At 41.4% G+C, this 21,775-nt stretch overlaps 1 protein-coding gene across 1 annotated transcript in view; it reads left to right on the top strand.

Annotated features, from left to right (window-relative positions):
- The window catches only part of RPAP1 (RNA polymerase II associated protein 1), a 126,595-nt gene that overhangs the window by 15,235 nt on the left and 89,585 nt on the right, over positions 1-21,775 (top strand). Inside the window, exons 4-5 of the mRNA XM_073609591.1 lie at positions 3,225-3,317; positions 19,883-20,060. Coding sequence (XP_073465692.1) covers positions 3,225-3,317; positions 19,883-20,060 — 271 coding nt within the window. The remainder of the gene's footprint in view (positions 1-3,224; positions 3,318-19,882; positions 20,061-21,775) is intronic.

Below are 21,775 nucleotides of genomic sequence, written 5' to 3'. Positions count from 1 at the left end.
AGATTTTCATCTAAACCAAGACATTGTTCTACCTTCCTTTTTTCCAGATCCCTGTTCTCCGGAAGAAAGATCACTAAATTCTTTGGATGTAGTGAGAGCAGTTAAGGCCTATCTGAAGGTGACTGCTCATATTCGCAAAACGGATGTTTTGTTTGTGCTGCCAGAAGGTCCCAGTAGAGGACAAGCAGCATCAAAAGCTACCATTTCTAAATGCATTCGACAATTGATCATTCAAGCTTACGGTTTGAAACAGAAGATTCCTCCGTTTCAGATCAAGGCACATTCCACAAGGGCTATTGGTGCTTCTTGGACAGTGCATCACCGGGCCTCTGGCTAAAATCTGCAAGGCCGCAACCTGATCTTCAGTCCATACATTCACCAGATTCTATCAGGTGGATGTGAGAAGGCATGAGGATATCGCCTTTGGGCGTAGTGTGCTGCAGGCAGCGGTACAGGGTCCTCAGGTCTGATTGCACCCTACTTGGTTGTGGTTCCCCCCCCTCAGATAGCATTGCTCTGGGACATCCCATCAGTAATTACTGAGGCTCTGTGTCCCGTGATGTTCGAGAAAGAAAATAGGATTTTTTTAAAACCTCTTACCTGTAAAATCCTTTTCTTTCGATGGACATCACGGGACACAGAGGTCCCGCCCCTCTTCTAATACACTATATTGCTTGGCTACAAAACTGAGGTATCCCTGCAAGGGGGAGGGATTATATAGGGGGTTGAACTTCCTGGTTAGGGTGTGCCAGTATCCAATCACCAGTGATACCCTATATAACCCATCAGTAATTACTGAGGCTCTGTGTCCCGTGATGTCCATCGAAAGAAAAGGATTTTACAGGTAAGCCGTTTTAAAAAATCCTATTTTTGTTGTCTGTGTCCCTGTTCCCTGTGTCTCTGAAAGATTTTACAACACTTCCAGTCTCAATTTAATACCTTATAGGGACAGAAGTGAGAAGGAATTTCTCTATTCAGACCAGAGCTGCACAATTCTGGCTAAAATGGGAATCATGATTTTTTGCTTAGAATAAAGATCGCGATCCTCGCGGCGTAACATGATCTTTCACGTTACACACAAAAAAAGTAAAAATCGTGCTAACTTTACTGTTTTATTTTTTTTTAAATTCATTGAAGTGTATTTTTCCCAAAAAATTGCGCAAATACCGTGTGACATAAAATATTGCAACAACCATTATTTTATTCCCTAGGGTCTCTGCTAAATATATATAAAATGTTCGGGGGTTCCAAGTCATTTTCTAGAAAAAAATACTGATTTTAACTTTGTAAGAAACAAGTGTCAAAAAAAGATTTAGACTTTAAGTGGTTAAACTTCCCTCATGCCAGACTAAAGTTCATCCCTTTGAGCTAAGAATCAAAAAATTACAATATTTATAGTTATTTACTAGTGCTGACAATGTTGTAAAAAAATTGTCAGACTGCCCAGTTTTTTTCTGTGAGCAGAGAACTCTCTACACTTGTTACATGAATGAATCAGGAAATTCTGCATAGAGATCGTGAGGGGGGTTGAATCGAGATCACGATTTTTTAACGATTAATCCTGCACCTCTGATTCAGACAAAAATAGTTTTGTCTGCCTTCGGGCTTTAAATGGAATGCAGAAAATGTAGCAAGAAAGCCCTGTTTTTTTGACTCACTGAATGTATACCAGCTTTGGGTCAGGGATATAATTTTCAGAAAAGCATACAGCCTGAGAGTTAAAGAATAGCTGCTTATATCAGAGGCATTATACTTTACTTTAAAACTGAAATCTAGGCAGATGTAAAATATAATGTATCTATGAATTTATTAACGCATTAAATGTATACAGTGTAAATACCTTAATTTGACTTTGAATCAGACTTTTACAATCCCCTGTACAGCAAAGCTCAGATTTTGGGAAGGAGAAGCAGAACAATGGGCCAGTCAGTTGTGCTGCAGTGCTAACAAAACATGCTAATAGGTAGCAGGAGTATAGTGACAGAGATTAGCTCGTCAGTCTGCTGCTTTACTTTTCACTGTCCAGTCATGGGCTGGGGGAGGGACAAAACCTGTAAATGTGCCAGACAAGATTGTGCTGTGTGACAGAACTGTGAAAATCTCAGGACTGGATGGACAGAAAAATAAATCCACTGGCAGGTAAAACGGCTTTAACCGCTTGCCGACCGCCTCACGCAGATATACTGCGGCAGAAGGGTACAGGCAAAACCATGTACCAGTACGTTCCCCTTTAAGAGGCGGTCAGCGCGCGCGTGCCAGCGGCAAGCTCCGTGAATCGGGTCACGCGGACTCGATCGCCGCGGGGATACCCACGATCGCCTCACGGGGAGGAAGAACGGGGAGATGCTAATGTAAACAAGCATCTCCCCGTTCTGCCTAGTGACAGTGTCACTGATCTCTGCTCCCTGTTATCGGAGCAGAGAACAGTGACGTCACACACACAGCCCATCCCCCTGACAGAAACATTCCTTAGGACATACTTGACCCCTCCCCGCCCCATAGTGGTTAACCCCTTCACTGCCAGTGTCATTTACACAGTAATCAGTGCATTTTTTTTAGCACTGATCTCTGTATAAATGACAATGGTCCCAAAAATGTGTCAAAAATGTCTGATGCGTCCGCCATAATGTTGCAGTCACGATAAAAACGCTGATCGCCGCCATTTAAAAAAAAAAAAATTATCAATAAAAATGCCATAAAACTATCCCCTATTTTGTAAACGCTATAACTTTTGCGCAAACCGATCAGTAATCGCTTATTGCGATTTTTTTTTTAACCAAAAATAAGTAGAAGAATATGTATCGGCCTAAACTGAGGAAAAAAATAGTTTTTTATATATTTTTGGGGGATATTTATTAAAGCAAAAAGTAAAAAATAATGCTTTTTTAAAAAAATTGTCGCTCTATTTTTGTTTATAGCGCAAAAAATAAAAACCGCAGGGGTGATCAAATACCACCAAAAGAAAGCTCTATTTGTGGGGGAAAAAAAGGACGTCAATTTTGTTTGGGAGCCACGTTGCACGACCGCGCAATTGTCAGTTAAAGCGATGCAGTGCCGAATCGCAAAAAGTGCTCTGGTCAGGAAGGGGGTAAATTCTTCCGGGGCTGAAGTGGTTAATACATGTATTTCATCTGTGTATTTAGCTGTTTTTTTGGATTTCAGCTTACTTGGTTTGAGCTTACACAGCCACACTATAATATGTTTTGTTTTTTCCGTGTCTGCAGGAACGGGACACAAGTACTGCCATCATCACAGCACCTGTTCCTACAGGAGAGCCCTTTCCCCGTGTCTTCCACAGATCAGAGATACCTAGTGAGGTGAGGGAATGTTCTCTGCATTATTTCTTCCTGAAAAGCTAATTAGTACATCATATTTGAATTAATGTGGTATATGTTGATCTGAATGGAAACTTGTAATGAGAAAGAAATGTAGAATGCCATACTTGACCTGCTAAAATGCTACTTGCCTGGTTGACTCTCCCTTCTGTAAATTAACCGACCTGGAATACGCATTCAGGCAGTGTTGTTCAGAACTACTCATGTTCTCATTTGTCTCAAGTCATCGAATTAGAAAATCCTGAAGACAATAGAGCATAAATTGCAACCCAATATTTTCAGGGGAGACCAGCCTCGGGAGCTTCCATATATCTGTTCTCATTGGTTTACGTTATAGTGTTTCTATTTCTTTTTAAAGCGGAGTTCCAATTAAAAATAAATACATTTAAAAGTCAGCAGCTACAAATACTGCAGCTGCTGACTTTTAATAGTCGGGCACTTACCTGGCCCATAGTCCAGCGATGCGGGGGAACGAAGCCCCGCTAGTCTCCCCCTACTCTCTGCGGCCCCGGCATTGCCACTGTGGGCATCCGTCTGTGAATCCACAGCCGGGCGCCCACAGTGACAATGCGCGCTGCGCGATTTGACTGGCCGGGCAATCATCTGGGACCTGTGATGTGTCCCAGATGATTGCCGAGAGGGAGTGGGGAGAGGGGAACTGACTTCCGGCACTGCGGGTGTGCCAAGAGGAAGTGGGAGCACGAACCCTCTAAAAAGAGGGTTTCCGCTCCCCCCCCCCACCCCCCCAAAAAAAAGACATGCCAAATGTAGCATGTCAGGGGGTCACCTTCACTTAAAGAGTTAGTCCCATTTTTGGGTGGAACTCCGCTTTAAGAAGCAAGCTAGCTTGCTCCTTTACACAACCTCTTGGGTATGGCGACTCATCATACTTAGAGGAACTGCAGTCTGCTCACGTAATTTGTAATAAAAATCTTTGCCATTCCTGAAGCTGCCCTCCAACCACTTTGCATATTATTTTATATATAGTGTGATTCTGTACTTGCAAAATATGCTGCAGAAATCTCCTTGCACTGAGTCTGGCTGCATCCATTTTCACTGTGGGCAGCTGAAGCTGCTGCCTGTTCACTTCCTGGATTTACACAGACACACAGAGGCACACCTCCAGCTCTGCAGCTCTGATTGGCCCTCTTATAACTTACCCCCCTCCCTTCCTGGCAAACTCTCACAAGAGTGAGAGAGAGCTGTGCATGATGTCATAAGCCTAGGCTTTTTTCCAGACAAGAAACAGGAAGTGGGCTGTATAAGGTGTTTACTGGCAGAAAATCAAATAGGAAATGAGTACAGCGCTGCCCCAATAATCGTGTGAGAAAAAAGGTTACACAGTAAGCAGCTGACACTACCTCTTAGACAAAGGAAAATAAAATTAGGAACCATATACAGTGTAGCGCTATGAGTGTAAATATAATGAAAATACTAACAAAATAAACTGGGCCTATACCATTACTGGGGGGCCACAACAAACAATTCATCAAATTCAAAATTGCATGTAAAAATCTGAATACAGTACAAATTAAACAAAGTGCCAAGTACTATCAAAATAAATTGATATAGTGTGAAAACAATGTGAAGAAATATGGAAGTGCTAAAAAGTGAAACAAAATTGTTTTTTATGACAAAAATGTTCAAAAATGCTAAAGATTATAATCTGAATGGAATTCAACACCCACCACCCAAAAAAAAGTCTCTGAAAATTAAATAATAGAAACAATGGTGAAGAACTTTCGCCAAGTGAGTAGATGAAACACCAGGTAGATGAAACTTCTAAATGAGTGTCGGGACCACCACCAAAGCATCAGAGGGGGCTTACCGGAACCAGGTGACTTGAAAAGACATATACGTCTTACAAGTCCCAGAAAGCTTGTATAGCCACCAAGGCTGGCAGGATGGATCCTCAAATGTTCTCGACTTCCATTGGGGGAGGGGAGAGGAGAAAGGGTAGAGATCCTGTCGTAACCTCAAACGTCCAGACTCATCAACAGGCCAACCGGATAGAATTACATACCATGGGAGAAATAAAGCTCACATGGCATGATATCGTTTAAAACATAAATTTATTGAAAAAAAATATATAACAGAAACACTCACATTTGTGAAGATCAGAATGAGCTCAAAACAGTATGGTAAACGCGGTAATCGTAGGGAGTCCACCCAACATGTTTCGGCTAACGAGCCTTCATCTGGGGTGTGGAGCCCCCCTACCTCACCGCTATTTAAACTAAAAATGACCCCCACTGGGAGTATCACAACACAGGAAGTGCCCATTGATATCACTTCCGGTTCAGGGGAAAACATGGGGTGTATATAAATTTTATAGTGTTCTGGTCAGTGGTATTAAACCACAAGTGCTGATTTAGTAGCATTCCAGTATAAAATTGATAGAAATAGTAAATTAGACAAGTAAAAGACCTCAATATAAGTAAATGACCAGCCGACCCGGAAGTGCTCGGAATGTAACCAAGCCTCGGGGTCAGCCTGGCCAAATGGGCAGGTCAAAGCGCCATCGCGCTCCGCCCGCCAGGCGTGTCCGGATGACATGGCCGTGCGCAATAGCGGAAGTCACAGGGGAGTGACCGCTTGCGCACCAAGCCTCGCTTTCAAACAGCGTGTCTATAGGTCGGAGCGTCATCACGCCCCACCTATCGGATTCGACATCCGGAATTTAGATCGAGCCCGTCATGGTCGAAAGCTGCGCACGCGCATTCACCCCTCGGGACTCGGCTACGTCATCACGCCAACTCGTCTACCTAATTCAACTTCCTGCAATTGGGGGAGGGCCCCAACAAGTCAGGGAAGGCCAGGACCACCTCCCGACGTTCACCTAACCCGGGTCAGGTGTCAGCAAAGGTGGAAAAGTTAAATCTTGGGAAGTAACACAAATTGTGAACATTTACACATTCGGAATGAAATTAAGAGTAAGATAATGCTAAAATTTGTATGAGGGCTGTAACCACAACCATATAGTGTTAAAAAAGCGACACTACCAATGGGGGCATCCCGAACAATCTATATAAAACACCATAAACATAGAGGACTGCTAATAACAAAAATATCATTAAACCTGGAGGCATCCACCAGGATACACAAATATATGTAAAGTGGTGGTATAATGTCCGATATGATATAGTGTCGCAGCATGAAATATATTTTAATAAAAATTAATTAAAAAGATATATATATACACCTGAAATTAGTGTATAAAAATAATAAATGAAATAAAATAAAAATAGAAATAAATATTAAAATATAATTAAGAGAGATCACAAATAGTTATGCCTGATTAATAAATGAATTGATGTCCCACTCCACGTTAATACCTTGTGGGAAGTGGCAACCCAATTCGTAGATCCAGTAAGTCTCACGACGGGAGACCCCCCTCAGGGTTGATCCACCCCGCCAGGGGGCCACATATCTGTCGATAATGAGAAACTGGGTACCTTCAGGGTTCCGATCGTGGAATTCCCTATAATGGCGAGGTACAGTATGTTTAGTACTTCCCGCCTTGATAAGATTGATATGCTCTGAAACTCTGGTCGTAAAAGACCTAATAGTACGTCTTACATACTGTTTGCCACAAGGGCAAGTTAGGAGGTAAACTACCCCCGTAGTCGCACAAGTGCAAAACTGTTTGATTTTGTAGGACCGGCCAGTCACCGTAGAGGAAAAGGTGTGGCTAGCTCTCCTACCATTGGTGTTATATTGGCAGACCAAGCATTTCTTACAGGGATGAAAACCAGTCCAATTGTGAAAAAAGGAAGGTTTACTGGGGGGATTAACTACATTAGGTGCAAGTCTGTTGCGAAGGGACGGGGCACCCCTAAAGACCACCTTAGGGGTTTCGGGCAATATAGGGCCCAAAATCTTATCTGTTTTTAAGACGTCCCAATGGTGTTCAAAAATCTTTCTGATGTGTTTGTGTTGAATCGAGAAAGATGTCATGAACGACCATTTAAAATCCTCATTGACCTGTCTCGGTTTGTCCTCTAAGAGTGTTTGACGATCGGCAAGACAAGCATTATTTATTTCCATATCCAGATCTAAGGATTTGTAACCCTTCTCCAAAAATCTATTTTTGAGAGACATTGCTTGGATCTTAAAGGTATTAAGATCACTGCAGTTCCTCCGCAATCGCAGGAACTGACTTTTAGGGACTGATCTGATCCAAGGGGCATGATGGCAACTATCGGTAGGAATATATCCATTCCGATCGGTGGATTTAAAATAGGTACTGAATACAAATTGGCCTTCTCTTCTCTCAATAGTCAGGTCCAAAAAATGGATGGAAGATAGGCTTGCTTCAAAAGACAAGACAATGTTCATGTTATTATTATTAAGGGTCGCAAAAAAATTTGCCAAATCGTCCGAAGTCCCAGTCCATAGGAGGAGGATGTCATCTATGTAGCGAGCCCACAATAGAAGGTGTGGGCTCTGCATAGCATAGACGACATCCTCCTCCCATTTGGCCATAAATAAATTAGCCAGACTGGGAGCGAACTTAGCTCCCATTGCGACACCTTTATGTTGCCGGTAAAATCTACCATCGAACCAGAAGTAGTTGTGCTGAGTTGCGAACTCAATTAGTTCGATAATATAGTCCACCTGGGGAGTGGCAAGGGAAACATCTCTGTCGAGAAAACTTTTAACCGCATCAATGCCCATATTTTGTGGGATACAGGTGTAAAGTGATGCAACGTCCGCAGTTGCCATGAGGAGATCACCTGAATAAGACACATTAGAAAGTAATTTTATCACATCCTTGGTGTCCTTCAAATAGGACGGCATCTTAGTGACTGATGGCTGGAGGAAAAAGTCAATATACTTTCCAATTTTTGAGGTGACAGAGTCGATGCCACTAATTATTGGCCGACCAGGGGGATGTAGGGGGTCCTTATGGACCTTCGGCAGGTAATACATAACGGGTATACGTGGAGCAAGTGGGACTAAAAATGATCTCTCTTTTTTGTTTAAAATATAAGAATTATACCCTTTAGACACCAGTCGTTGTAACTCTTTCTTGTACTTATGTGTAGGGTTACCTGGTAATTCAATGTATGTCTCATGATCTCCCAAAATGCGATGCATTTCGTGGATATAGTCAGATTTGTTCAATAAGACGATGCCACCGCCCTTATCAGCGGGGCGGATGACTAAGTTTCTGTTGTCACATAGAGTCTTTAGGCCTGTTGAGGGTAAGGGATTGGGGAATTTACGTTTTAATGGAACGTTGGCTAGATCTCTCAACACTAATTCTTTGAACAGATTAATAGCTGGTGAGGGCTGTGTTGGGGGACTGAAAAGGGAGGGGTTGGATAAGCCTGAATGGACAGTGCCAGACGTTGCCGCCCTGGCTACATTCCTAGAGGGATTAGAGATGATGTACCTCTGGACATTGATTTTCCTGATGTACTTTTGAATGTCGATAAAAGTATCGAACTTGTTTAGTTTGCACGGAGGGGCAAATTTAAGTCCTTTGTTAAGGATGATTTTCTCTTCCTGAGTGAGAACAGTGTCACTCAGGTTGAAAACCCCCTGACAAGTTAAGTTCTTTGCCTCTTTTCGTCTCTGAATCCTCCTCCCTCCTCTGGACCCTCTCTTGTTTCCGGACCTCTTTTGTTGTTTTGAGGGGCCTCGTGAAAACCCCGAGTGGTCCAGAGTAAGGTCGTTTGTAGGGGGATGGGCCATAGCCGGCACTAGGGAATGGATAGACATTCTCACTATGTTGATCCCGCAGGGAGGAATATCTGTTATATGTTGAGACAGGGGGGTGTCTGTAGTAAGGTGGATTTTGATGTTGGGAGTAATGGGGAGAATCGTAATCACGACCCGGGGAGCCATTGTAGTGGGAACTCTCCCGATCGTAATACCGATGATCATCTTGAACCCGATGATCACCCCTATTACCACCTCTACCCCTACTCCTAGAATAATGACCCCTCCCTCTTTGTTGGTTGCTATGGGTATGTGTGCTAGGATGTCGGCCTCTACGTGAGGAGGGACGCGCATCCTGAGCTCGCCCCTTAACAGCTGTCGGTTTAGGATGATCAGAATGTTCATGGGCGGAGGCTGCTGTACCCGTATCCTGGGCGTTAGTTTCCATTGCAGTCTCCAAAATAGGTGCCACGGTGGACTTCTGCCATCCAAACACTTTCCCAGCTTTATAGTCACCACAATCTCTGGAATATTTTTTGTGTTTTTTGGTTCTTTGTTCCTTGTCCTCCTTTACAAGGTGAGCTTGCAAATTGGAAGACAAAGTATTATATTCAACCGAATTTTTAAAGGAAAGTAGTTTGTCTTTAAGGTCCTTAATCTCTCGATCAAGGACTGAAAGTCTAGTACGTTTCCTTGAAATAAGGAAGTCTAGAAACTTGATGCCAGCATCATTAAAATAAGTGAACCAGGTGTCAAGTTCAGACTCACCCTGTTGAGGGTGAACATCCCATCTCAGGCTCCGTGGGTGTTTTATATAGATTGTTCGGGATGCCCCCATTGGTAGTGTCGCTTTTTTAACACTATATGGTTGTGGTTACAGCCCTCATACAAATTTTAGCATTATCTTACTCTTAATTTCATTCCGAATGTGTAAATGTTCACAATTTGTGTTACTTCCCAAGATTTAACTTTTCCACCTTTGCTGACACCTGACCCGGGTTAGGTGAACGTCGGGAGGTGGTCCTGGCCTTCCCTGACTTGTTGGGGCCCTCCCCCAATTGCAGGAAGTTGAATTAGGTAGACGAGTTGGCGTGATGACGTAGCCGAGTCCCGAGGGGTGAATGCGCGTGCGCAGCTTTCGACCATGACGGGCTCGATCTAAATTCCGGATGTCGAATCCGATAGGTGGGGCGTGATGACGCTCCGACCTATAGACACGCTGTTTGAAAGCGAGGCTTGGTGCGCAAGCGGTCACTCCCCTGTGACTTCCGCTATTGCGCACGGCCATGTCATCCGGACACGCCTGGCGGGCGGAGCGCGATGGCGCTTTGACCTGCCCATTTGGCCAGGCTGACCCCGAGGCTTGGTTACATTCCGAGCACTTCCGGGTCGGCTGGTCATTTACTTATATTGAGGTCTTTTACTTGTCTAATTTACTATTTCTATCAATTTTATACTGGAATGCTACTAAATCAGCACTTGTGGTTTAATACCACTGACCAGAACACTATAAAATTTATATACACCCCATGTTTTCCCCTGAACCGGAAGTGATATCAATGGGCACTTCCTGTGTTGTGATACTCCCAGTGGGGGTCATTTTTAGTTTAAATAGCGGTGAGGTAGGGGGGCTCCACACCCCAGATGAAGACTCGTTAGCCGAAACATGTTGGGTGGACTCCCTACGATTACCGCGTTTACCATACTGTTTTGAGCTCATTCTGATCTTCACAAATGTGAGTGTTTCTGTTATATATTTTTTTTCAATAAATTTATGTTTTAAACGATATCATGCCATGTGAGCTTTATTTCTCCCATGGTATGTAATTCTATCCGGTTGGCCTGTTGATGAGTCTGGACGTTTGAGGTTACGACAGGATCTCTACCCTTTCTCCTCTCCCCTCCCCCAATGGAAGTCGAGAACATTTGAGGATCCATCCTGCCAGCCTTGGTGGCTATACAAGCTTTCTGGGACTTGTAAGACGTATGTCTTTTCAAGTCACCTGGTTCCGGTAAGCCCCCTCTGATGCTTTGGTGGTGGTCCCGACACTCATTTAGAAGTTTCATCTACCTGGTGTTTCATCTACTCACTTGGCGAAAGTTCTTCACCATTGTTTCTATTATTTAATTTTCAGAGACTTTTTTTGGGTGGTGGGTGTTGAATTCCATTCAGATTATAATCTTTAGCATTTTTGAACATTTTTGTCATAAAAAACAATTTTGTTTCACTTTTTAGCACTTCCATATTTCTTCACATTGTTTTCACACTATATCAATTTATTTTGATAGTACTTGGCACTTTGTTTAATTTGTACTGTATTCAGATTTTTACATGCAATTTTGAATTTGATGAATTGTTTGTTGTGGCCCCCCAGTAATGGTATAGGCCCAGTTTATTTTGTTAGTATTTTCATTATATTTACACTCATAGCGCTTTACTGGCAGAAAAAAAATGTTTTACTATCCAAAGTTAAAACAACAAGGGCAGAAGATTTAATAGATGGAAAGTTGAAAAATGACTGAAGTTCCGTTTTAATAGACCAATAATTAGGTGTGGATGGGAGTGGGTTAGACATTACTGTGTGCTTGTTAGAGATCCTGAGACACCTAAGAGGACATTGAAAAGTGCACAAGTAATGAAGGAGTCCTGCTTTTCATTGAATTTGTGCCTTTAAAAATTATTTTCTATGAAGGCTATTATTTACAGATTTTAAGCCCAACTGAGATTTCAGAAAAAACACATACATGACATTGAACAGTGAGCAGAAAGCTTAAATGTGTGTTACTGTTGTAAGAAGGTTAACTGCTCACCATTGGCTATCACAACTTCTCTGCTGCTCCTTACCCTGGAAAAACGCTGCAAAAAAGGAGCAGGGGATGTTGGGACATGAAAGAACAATTATCTTAAAAAAAATGCATATTGGTACTTTTATCTGATTAATACATTTTATGTCATTCTTTTATTCTAATTGGTCTTTTATATCTTTCACACATCTTCAGTTATATTTCCTTTTACAATTATATATAGTGCATGTTATCCATCACAATTGAGGTTTGGTTCAAACAACTTTAGCCTTGGTGTTTGCATTTGCTCCACATAGTTGTTTAATTTATAGGGTTCATCTTTCGTAACGTGTTACATCCTAAATACAGTTTACTATGCAACCCTTCCACCATGTGATACAGTGGGCGGGGGTTCTTCTCCCCCATAGCTGTCACATTTTAAAAACCTCTCCGCCCAGCTTCTTGGGTATTGGAAGGGGGTCATAGATCTTATTTCTACTGACGTATCCCTTAAGGCAGTGCTCATCAACCCTGTCCTCAGGGCCCACTAACAGGCCAGGTTTGCAAGATAACTGAAATACATTACAGGTGATATCATTTGCTGCTCAGTGATTGCAGTATTCTAGTCTGCATCTCCCCAAGGTAATACATAAAACCTGGCCTGTTAGTGGGCCCTGAGGACAGGGTTGATGACCACTGCCTTAAGGTACCACTAGATCCGCTGATTTGTATTTTGAGAGCAATTGTTGAAGGAACTTTCCCTGCTCCACTTCATATTACAGTCATTAATCTATTGTATATAGCCCGCAAACAGATTGCCAGATTGTGTCTCCTCATGCTCCCAAAGTTAAACAGTGGATTGATCAGGTAAACTCTTGATTAATGAGAGAAGTACTCACATATCAGCATAGGCAAGCGCACCGTAAATTTTTTGCATATGGCAGGCCTGATTTGATACGCCGGGACTTGCTCCTGTTCAATATATTTCTAAAGGTGCTATTGACATGAAATTTTCACCAAATGTCGGTAACAACCCATGCAATTAATACATACAAAGAAACAAAAAAAAATGGTGATGTGTTCAATACTTGTTTTACCCGCTGTAAATATGTACTCTCCAGAAGGGATCCAAGCCAGTGTAGAACTCGCCTATAGCAGTTTGTGATCTCCAACTATTGTACAAGTGTTTTGCAGCATTGAATTAATAATTTATGGCTCCTAGCAGTGTAGACATTGGCTTATACAGGTATATAACGCAGATCCTTTCCTTGTTTCACCGATTGTTGCAGAGGTCTCAAACTGGTGGCCCTCCAGCTGTTGCAAAACTACAAGTCCCATCATGCCTCTGCTTGTGGGAGTCATGCTTGTAACTGTCAGCCTTGCAATGCCTCATGGGACTTGTAGTTTTGCAACAGCTGGAGGGCCACCAGTTTGAGACCCCCGGTCTAGAGCAAGGGGTTACTCTTAAAATAATTTTCAGGTCCCGGGGAACCTCTGCTAAAAATGAATATACTTGCAGCTCATGGTACATTAACATGATCATTAAATTGTAGAAAGGTTAAAGGAAAAAAAGAATGTGGTGTACCTTGAATATAGCGCACACAATTGAACACCCACCTGCTATATATGAAAAAATGATTTCAGTATTGATCTTAAAATCAAATAAATTACAACAGAAAAGAATTGCAGACAGTGAACCACCAGTGATGGTGTCTACTAACACTAGTGGTCCAAGTAAAGGTGGTGGTCAGTAGAAAATTGCCACTTTGGTTTGGTGGTCAGTGTAGGTTAGAGCTGAAGGAACCTCAAGAGGAACTCAAGTTGAGAAAGACTGATCTAGAGATATAGAACAGACAAGCAATGTTTACATTGGCCTGTCCCTGTGGTGAAAGCTCTCAAAACAAAATGTAATAAAAATGCAGAATTTGGAGGTTATATTTGCAGAGATGTTTGTTATCCCTAGATGCTTAAAAATTTGCTGATGTGTTTTTAAAAGTATTGTTAGGGACGAGGAGGGAATCTAATTTAATCTTTAGGGGATTAGTGGACAATTTCAAAGATAACTAGGTACCTTCTTGTCCAGGGGTTTACAAACTTTCTAAGCAAAGGGCCTGTTTAGGGTCCTTTAGACTTTAGGGGGGCCGGATTGTAGCCAGCGGGAGTAAAAATATTCCTGGCATCGGCAGAAATAAACATTGTCACGTTTGGTATTAAGTAGGGATGCACCGATACCATTTTTTTTACAAGTACCAATACTTTTTTTAGTACCTGCCAATATCAAATACAACTGTTTTGTTTTCACTTCAGCTGTCAGCAATGGTACAAAGCATTGAAAAGTTATTTACAAATGAAATAAATTGATTTTTGTTTTTAATTTTGCGCTTTTTCAATGTGACATGTGTAAATATATGTTAAAATATATGTGCAAAAATATTCACTAACAAAGCAAACAAAAAAAAACGTTTTAATTGTTTATCGTTTATAAAATAGACGTGAACAAAAACAAAAAAAAAGCAGGAAAATAATAATTAAATGGAGGAGAGTAGGGAGTTAATTAAGGCTGATTAGAGTAAATTAGGGGTTAATAAGGGGTTAAACAGAGGAACATTTGTTCATCCCTTTGATCTGCAGATGAAGAACCGATACCAATACTAGTAACGGTGCAACCCTAGTATTAAGGGGAGGAATAGTGCTCCATAGTTTGTATCATAGGGATAAATAGTGTCCTATTGGTGTCATTAGGAGAAATGGTGCCCCATTGTTGGTGTCTGTTGACATGATAGTGTCTTGTAACAATGGGAGGAATAGTGCCCCAAGGGCCAGATACAGGCAAGCAAAGGGCCGCATCCAGCCCCGGCCACAGTTTGGAGACCACTGTTCTAGTCTAATTTTGTCTCAAACTGATTGATTTGTAAATTTTTCGTGTCCCTTATAGCCAAAGCTATATTTGTTGGCTGTTTCTATTGGCTGATAAAGACAGCCAAGAAACCTTAAGGATTTAGAGAAGACCTGTAAAGAGAAGAGTGGATCAAAATCCCTCCTGAGGTGTGTGCAAACCTGGAGCCTGACTACTAGAAACGTCTTACCTCTGTTCATGCCAATAAGGGTTTCTCCACTATGTACTAAGTCATGTATTGCTTGGGGACCAAATACTTATTTTACTCCCTGAACTGCAACTCAATTTATAGCATTTGTTTTATGCGTTTTTTCTAGATTTATGGTTGATATTCTCTCTATCATTTAAAATACACCAATTATTATAAACATTATAGACCTTTAAATTCTTTGTAAATGGGCAAACTTACAAAATCCACAGGAGATCAAATAATTATTTCCCCCACTGTATATACAGTGGGTATAGAAAAGGATCACCCTCATTTAGGATAATCACATTTTGTTGCAGTCTAAAATGAAGACAGACACTGTTTTTGTTTTATCCAGCTGTGTTTTCTCAGTGCAACTTAGAACATCCAAGTCAAAGATATAACCCCAAGATGTGAATTAAAAAAAAAAAATTACAAAAAGAAAAAATCAAAAACAGAATCACTGAGAGAAAGGATCATTCCCCCTCTTATGACAATATTTTGTTGGACCGCATTTGCTTTAATTACAGCCTTTATGTCTCTACTAACTTTGCACACCTAGGCTTTGCAGTATATGCCCACTCTTCTTTGCAGAACTGCTCAAGTTCAGTTACATTTGATGGTGACCGTTTGTGGACTGCAGTCTTCAAGTCATTCCACAGATTTTCAATGGGGTTTAAGTCTGGGCTCTGACTAGGCCATGCAAGGACATTCACCCTTTTCTCCTTCAACCATTTTGTGGTAATGTTTGTTGTGTGCTTTGGGTCATGGTCATGTTGAAAGGTAAACCTTCCCATTGACAACTTTCTGGCAGAGGGCAGCAGCTTTTTCTCAAGAATTTGATGATATTTTGCTCCATCCATTTTTCTTTCTACCCTGACGACTGCCAGAAAGTTGTCAATGGGAAGAAGGTTTACATTCCAACATGACTATGACCCAAAGCACACAGCAAACATTACCACAAAATGGTTGAATGAGAAAAAGGTGTTTGTCCTTGCATTTCCTAATCAGAGCCCAGACCTAAACCCCATTGATAATCTGTGGAATGATTTGAAGACTACAGTCCACAAATGGTCACCATCAAATTTAACTGAACTTGAGCAGTTTTGTAAAGACGAGTGCGCAAATAATGCAAAGTTATTAGACACAAATTCCAACAGACTAAAGACTGTAATTAAAGCAAAATGTGATCCAGCAAAATACTGACATAAGGGGGGTGATCTTTTTTTCCAACTCAGTGATTCTGTCTTTTATTTATATATTTTTTTCTGACCTGTTGGAGTTCTATCTTTCATTTGGATGTAATAAGCTGCACTAGTAAATACAGCCGGATAAAACAAAAACTGTGTGTGTCTTCATTTCAGGCTTTAAAGCAACAAAATGTGATTTATTTGATTTCTTTTCTATACCCAGTGTTTGTGTGTGTGTGTGTGTGTGTGTATAGCTCTTAAATCTTTGTTTTACAAATAAACATTTAATGTGGCAAGAAACTTCCAAAGCACTTTGAGTTATCTAAAGACATCACCACTCGAATCTAAGCTTGCACAGAGCGAGTTTGGGATTTGGGTGGCAAGTGCACAGCAGCACACTAGCCAGTGCTCTAAAAAAACCATCCATGGTAGATCGCTCTTCAGAGTGGAGCTAAGCAGATATTGTCAGGCATTTAGGAGGCGCCTTCTGAATGACGTTTTTTTTTTTTTTTTTACTTTCTGCTGAACAGCATTTTATAGTGGAGCTAATGTGCCATACTCAGGAGCCAAGCGTGTGGCTCTTGGTTGTGGTGCAACCCTATTGAGTTGAATGTCTGACAGGCGGTACTGCCTGTCAACTCAGCATGTTGCGTTAAATTTGAATTAAACTGCCCCTTCTGGCTGCTGTTTAGGTTTGATTGATCGTGAGATTTGGTCACAGAAAACTTTATGTAGTCCACTGTCTTTGTATTTACTGTCACTATTTACTCATCTCAGTCCAGTGTAAGCTCCATAAACTATACACAATGTATTCTTTTCTACTGTCACTGCAATCTGGTCCATCTTTTACATTGCGCCATTGAAAGCCATTTTTAGACATTGGTGACATTGCCTGCGAATACATGATCCAATGACATAGTTTCCTTGGAAACCATAAAACATGATGGATTTCTCTGCGTGCCCGGTGCAGACAGCTCATTAGTGAGGAAAGCATTGGAAGGGAGCCTGCTGCAGACACTCTTAATTTCATCAAATGACACATGGCTTATAAAAAGCATTGTAGCATAGAAGTCACATGCAGTAACAAATCACCCATTAGGACTTCCAGGTTTAGATATTTCCTTTCAGTGCCTGCAGGGTATATTTTTTCATACCTTTTTATATTCTCCAACAGACAAGCAGCCATAGCGATTTGAAATGAGAGCTCTGCTATTCAAGCAATAACAAGATTTCAGTGGTCACACATGTTCATTTTTGTTTGCAAGGGCTCCTGTATCTTTGTGATCATCACACAATCTATACTGGTGTATGTAGGTCAATAAGTGACAGTAGCCAGTATTGTGCATATGGGGCTGACCATACTCTTTGTAATGTGCATTCCATTGGCCAGAAAAATAGAAATCTTGCCTCTTTAGCAGTGTGGACCCACCCTTGTTATTTGTAAACTACATAAACATCTGCAACAGACCTTTTGCTTTGTTGCTTGCTTTGTGTAGGAGCAAATTACTGAGAATGGGCTTAAAGTACATTTAAACACTAAGTCCATGACATTAAAGCAGGACCTCGGTCATTTTTTTTCAACTTTCCATCTATTAAATCTTCTGCCCTTTTTTCTGCCCGTAAATACCTTATACAGCCCACTTCCTGTTTCTTGTCTGGAAAAAAGCCTAGGCTTTTGACATCATGCACAGCTCTCTCACTTGCCAGGAAGCGAGGGGGATGAGTCATAAGAGGGCCAATGAGAGCTGCATAGCTGGAGGTGTGCCTCTGTCTGTGTAAATCCAGGAAGTGAACAGGCAGCAGCTCAGCTGCCCACAATTAAAATGGAGGCAGCCAGACTCAGTGGAGAGAGATTTCTGCAGCATATTTGGCAAGTACAGAATCAAAATATATATAAAATAATATGCAAAGTGGTTGGAGGGAAGCTTCAGAATGGCAAAGATGTTTTTATTACAAATCATGTGAGCAGACTGCAGTTCCTTTTTAATGCTTAGTACACACGATGAGAAAATCGGACGAACGATTGTCTATTTTTTTTGCATGCTAGTCTCATATCGAAAAGGAGGTGCTTACTAAAGGTACAAAAATTCTCATACAACAGGATACAACTTCCCACATACGTAGCTATGTTCTAGCTTGTATTCAGAAGTGATGTAATGTACATGTGACCTCTCTTCTAGCCACACCTAGAGTGATACACGGTCGGAGAGCTGAGGAGTTTTTGTGCATTGTCCACTGTTTAATGCATCGTTTTGCATATTCGTTTGTTGCCTATGTTCAGTTTGTTTGTAACATAACAAGATAAATAATATTCCACAGGGCTATCAATCTAATAAAATATTATTCACAAAATGCAAACTATGAGTTTTCGTATTTAAGAACATTTTTTCGCTACAGACAATAATCGTTTTCGTTGCCTTTTTCTTCTTCCTGGCCTTTCTTTAGATTCCGATCATACGTGGTCTTTTTCACTCAATTTTCATTTGTACGAATACCATACTAATTACAAGAAAATCATTCATTCTGTTATCAAATGAGAAAAATGTTCACTCGTGTTCCTTCGCAAACTTTTTAGATTATCGAATGATCGCTGTGATTGCGGTTATTTTCTTCCAATTTTCACATTGTGTGTACTAGGCGATAGTGTGCTAAAGCACACTGGCGTCGATTTACTAGAACTGAAGAGTGCAAAATCTGGTGCAGCTGTGCATGGTAGCCAATCGGCTTCTAACTTCATCTTGTTCAATTAAGCTTTGACAAAAAGCCTGGAAGCTGATTGGTTTCTATACAGAGCTGCACCAGATTTTGCACTCTCTGGTTTTAGTAAATCAACCCCTGTGTGTCATAAGCTTAACCACTTCGGTGGTTATACCATGATGATGCCTGAAGCTGCAGGCATCGCCCCGGTATTGTTTTTTAGAGCCGGCGGTCAGCTCTCTTATAATAACAATCTCAGCGTCCACTCGATTGCTAATACAAGCAGCGGAAGGGGACACGAGCGACCACCCGGCGCATCTGCCGGCTGGCCGGACAGCCAAGCAAAGCCGGGATCGGTTTTCATCGGCTGTTCATTATAGTAAACCAGAAGCGATGACATGACATCACTTCCGGTTTACTCAGAAACCATTGCCGCCATTTTTTTGAAAATGGAAAGCATTCAGAAACACCGATCTTGGTGTTTTGAATGCTTTTACGTGCATAGGAGGAATTTGGGGTCTTACAGACCCCAGATCTCTCCATAAAGAGGACCTGTCACATGCCTATTGCTGTCACAAGAATGTTTACATGTGACAGCAATAAAAGTGATAAAAAAAAAAAAAAAAAAAAATTAAAGCAATAGTGTAAAAATAAAAAAATGTATGATTAAAAAAAAATGTAAGTGCCCCCATCCTCCCTCACTTGCGCACGTGCTTTGGTCCCGCAAGCAAACCGTGATTGTCTCACACCTGAGATATTGCCACGAACGTCAGATCATGGGCAGTAATTCTAGCACCAGACCTCCTCTTTTGTTACATTTTTGTGCTATTAATTCCCTGGAGTCTCTTTGCAGATATTCCTGTCCACATGCATTCCAGCAATGGCAGCATGGCATTCATCAGGGTGGTTTTCCTGATAGTGACGAGTAGACCACACCTATGCATGTTATATTGGTCACATTGGCGGCCCTTGTGATAAAGTGACAGTGCTTGAGCACAGTTGTGAGACATGGACAAAGCATTGTCACCCTGTAATAGAAAGGCCTTTTGTCCACTTTGTGTTTTTGTCTAGTTCATTATGTTAAATATTGACAATCCAAGATTTATTTATTCTGTTTATCTGTCAGGGTATGCAGGCTACACCAGGACCTGGGAAAGTCAGCATCTTTGCTCAGAAAATGGCTGCTAAGAGGGCTGCTGAAGCTGCAAAGATAGCAGAACCTTCTTCAGTCCTCCCCCAGCCAGAACACTTTGTCAGTCCTACATTTGTCCTCCACGGTGAAAGCAAAGATTCTCGTTTGAAAGGTAGGTCATTAGCTTGTGAAACAGGCCTTATCATTTTGTACAAGACATAAAGGCGCAAATGGAAGAAAATTGGCAGCTGCTTGATGGAAGTAAAAATTACATTGCAGTACAATAGAGCTGCGCGATTCTATGAAAAATGAGAATCACAATTTTTTTGCTTAGAATAAAGATCACGATTCTCGTGGTGTAACATCATCTTTCACATTATACACAAAAAATGGGCTAACTTTACTGTTTAGTTTTTTTTTTTTTTTAATTCATTAAAGTATATTTTTTCCCCCAAAAAATTGCATTTGAAAGACCGCGCAAATACAGTGTGACATAAAATATTGCAACAACCACTATTTTATTCTCTAGGGTCTCTGCTAAAAAAAAATATACATATAATGTCAGAAAGTGATTAAACTTCCCTCATTTACAGCCCCCCCCCCCCCCAATAATTACCTGAGCCTGATCTTACCTGAGCTGTACACCTGTAGTCTTGGCTCTTCAGGGACTCTCCCTCCTCATTTTCTGAGTTCATCACAGCCAGTGGGCCAGTGAGGAGATAGAGAGGGGTGAGGCCGAGCCACGGCTCTGTGTGTGTGCATGGAGAAGAGGCTCAAGAGCGAGCCAGTTTGGGTGCCCTCATAGCAAGCTGCTTTCTCTGGGGGCACTTGGCAGGAGGGAGGGGCAAGGATCGCCAGCCGGGGACCCTAGAAGAGGAGAATCGGGGCTGCTCTGTGCAAAACCTCTGCACAGAGCAGGGAAGTATAACATAATGAACGTGCCACATACAGTGGGAGGTCAATGTACAGAAGTGCAGTTAAAGGGAGATGAAAGGGTTAATATTCAGGTCACCTCAGAGGCAGAATGGAGCTGAGATATCCAGGAGAGGAGGAGTGAGAGGATTTAAAATGATCCCACAATCACAACCCCTCACCACGAATCTGTGTTGCATTGCAAATGTTGGAGAACTAATGTGATGAACACACATCTCTTCTCTTCATTGCTATGCCTGCTTGTTTCTGTCATATCTAACTACTGCACCAAGTCCAATGCTAGACTGAGAGACCCAGGGATCGTGGAATATGTAGTTTATTCACAGGTCGTTTTAGTTCTAAGACTGCAGACAGAGGTCACAAGTTAATTTGTGCAGTGCCATGCTGCATGCCCCATGTTTGAACAGAAACGGAAATTTCTGACGCTTGGTTGTGAAGATTTACTGTACTACAACCCCTGTCAAAAAGTATGGAATCGTCACTCTTGGAAAATGTTCATTCAATTGTTTATTTGTGTAGGAAAAAAACTAATCACAGTCACACCTCAAAACTATTTTCATTTAACATTCCTACCTTCTGGCTTAAAGAAACAATTAAAAAAGAAAACTGTAGTCAATTGCAACTGTTTTTTCAGATCAAACAGGGGAAAAAATATGTAATCACGCAATTCAGAGGAAAATATTATGAAATCACAATATACTTTTCAGTTCTAAAACAAACATCTGCATCAGATTACATCTGCTAATTTAGTCTGCAGTTAAAAAAGAGTGCTTGCACACCTTGGTGAGCTGTTGCACCAACCTGACATGAATCATGGTGCCAACACGAGAGATGTCAGTTGAAACAAAGGAGAGGATTATAATAATCTGGACCAAGTACAAATCAAATGGGAAGGTTGTTAAAGGGAAACGTGCTGGTAGACCAAGGAGGGCATCAAAGTGTCAAGATAGAAAA

This window comes from Aquarana catesbeiana, linkage group LG13 (genome assembly GCF_042186555.1).
Source record: "Aquarana catesbeiana isolate 2022-GZ linkage group LG13, ASM4218655v1, whole genome shotgun sequence".
Taxonomy (NCBI): domain Eukaryota; kingdom Metazoa; phylum Chordata; class Amphibia; order Anura; family Ranidae; genus Aquarana; species Aquarana catesbeiana.
This window is presented reverse-complemented; position numbering and strand designations above follow the sequence as displayed.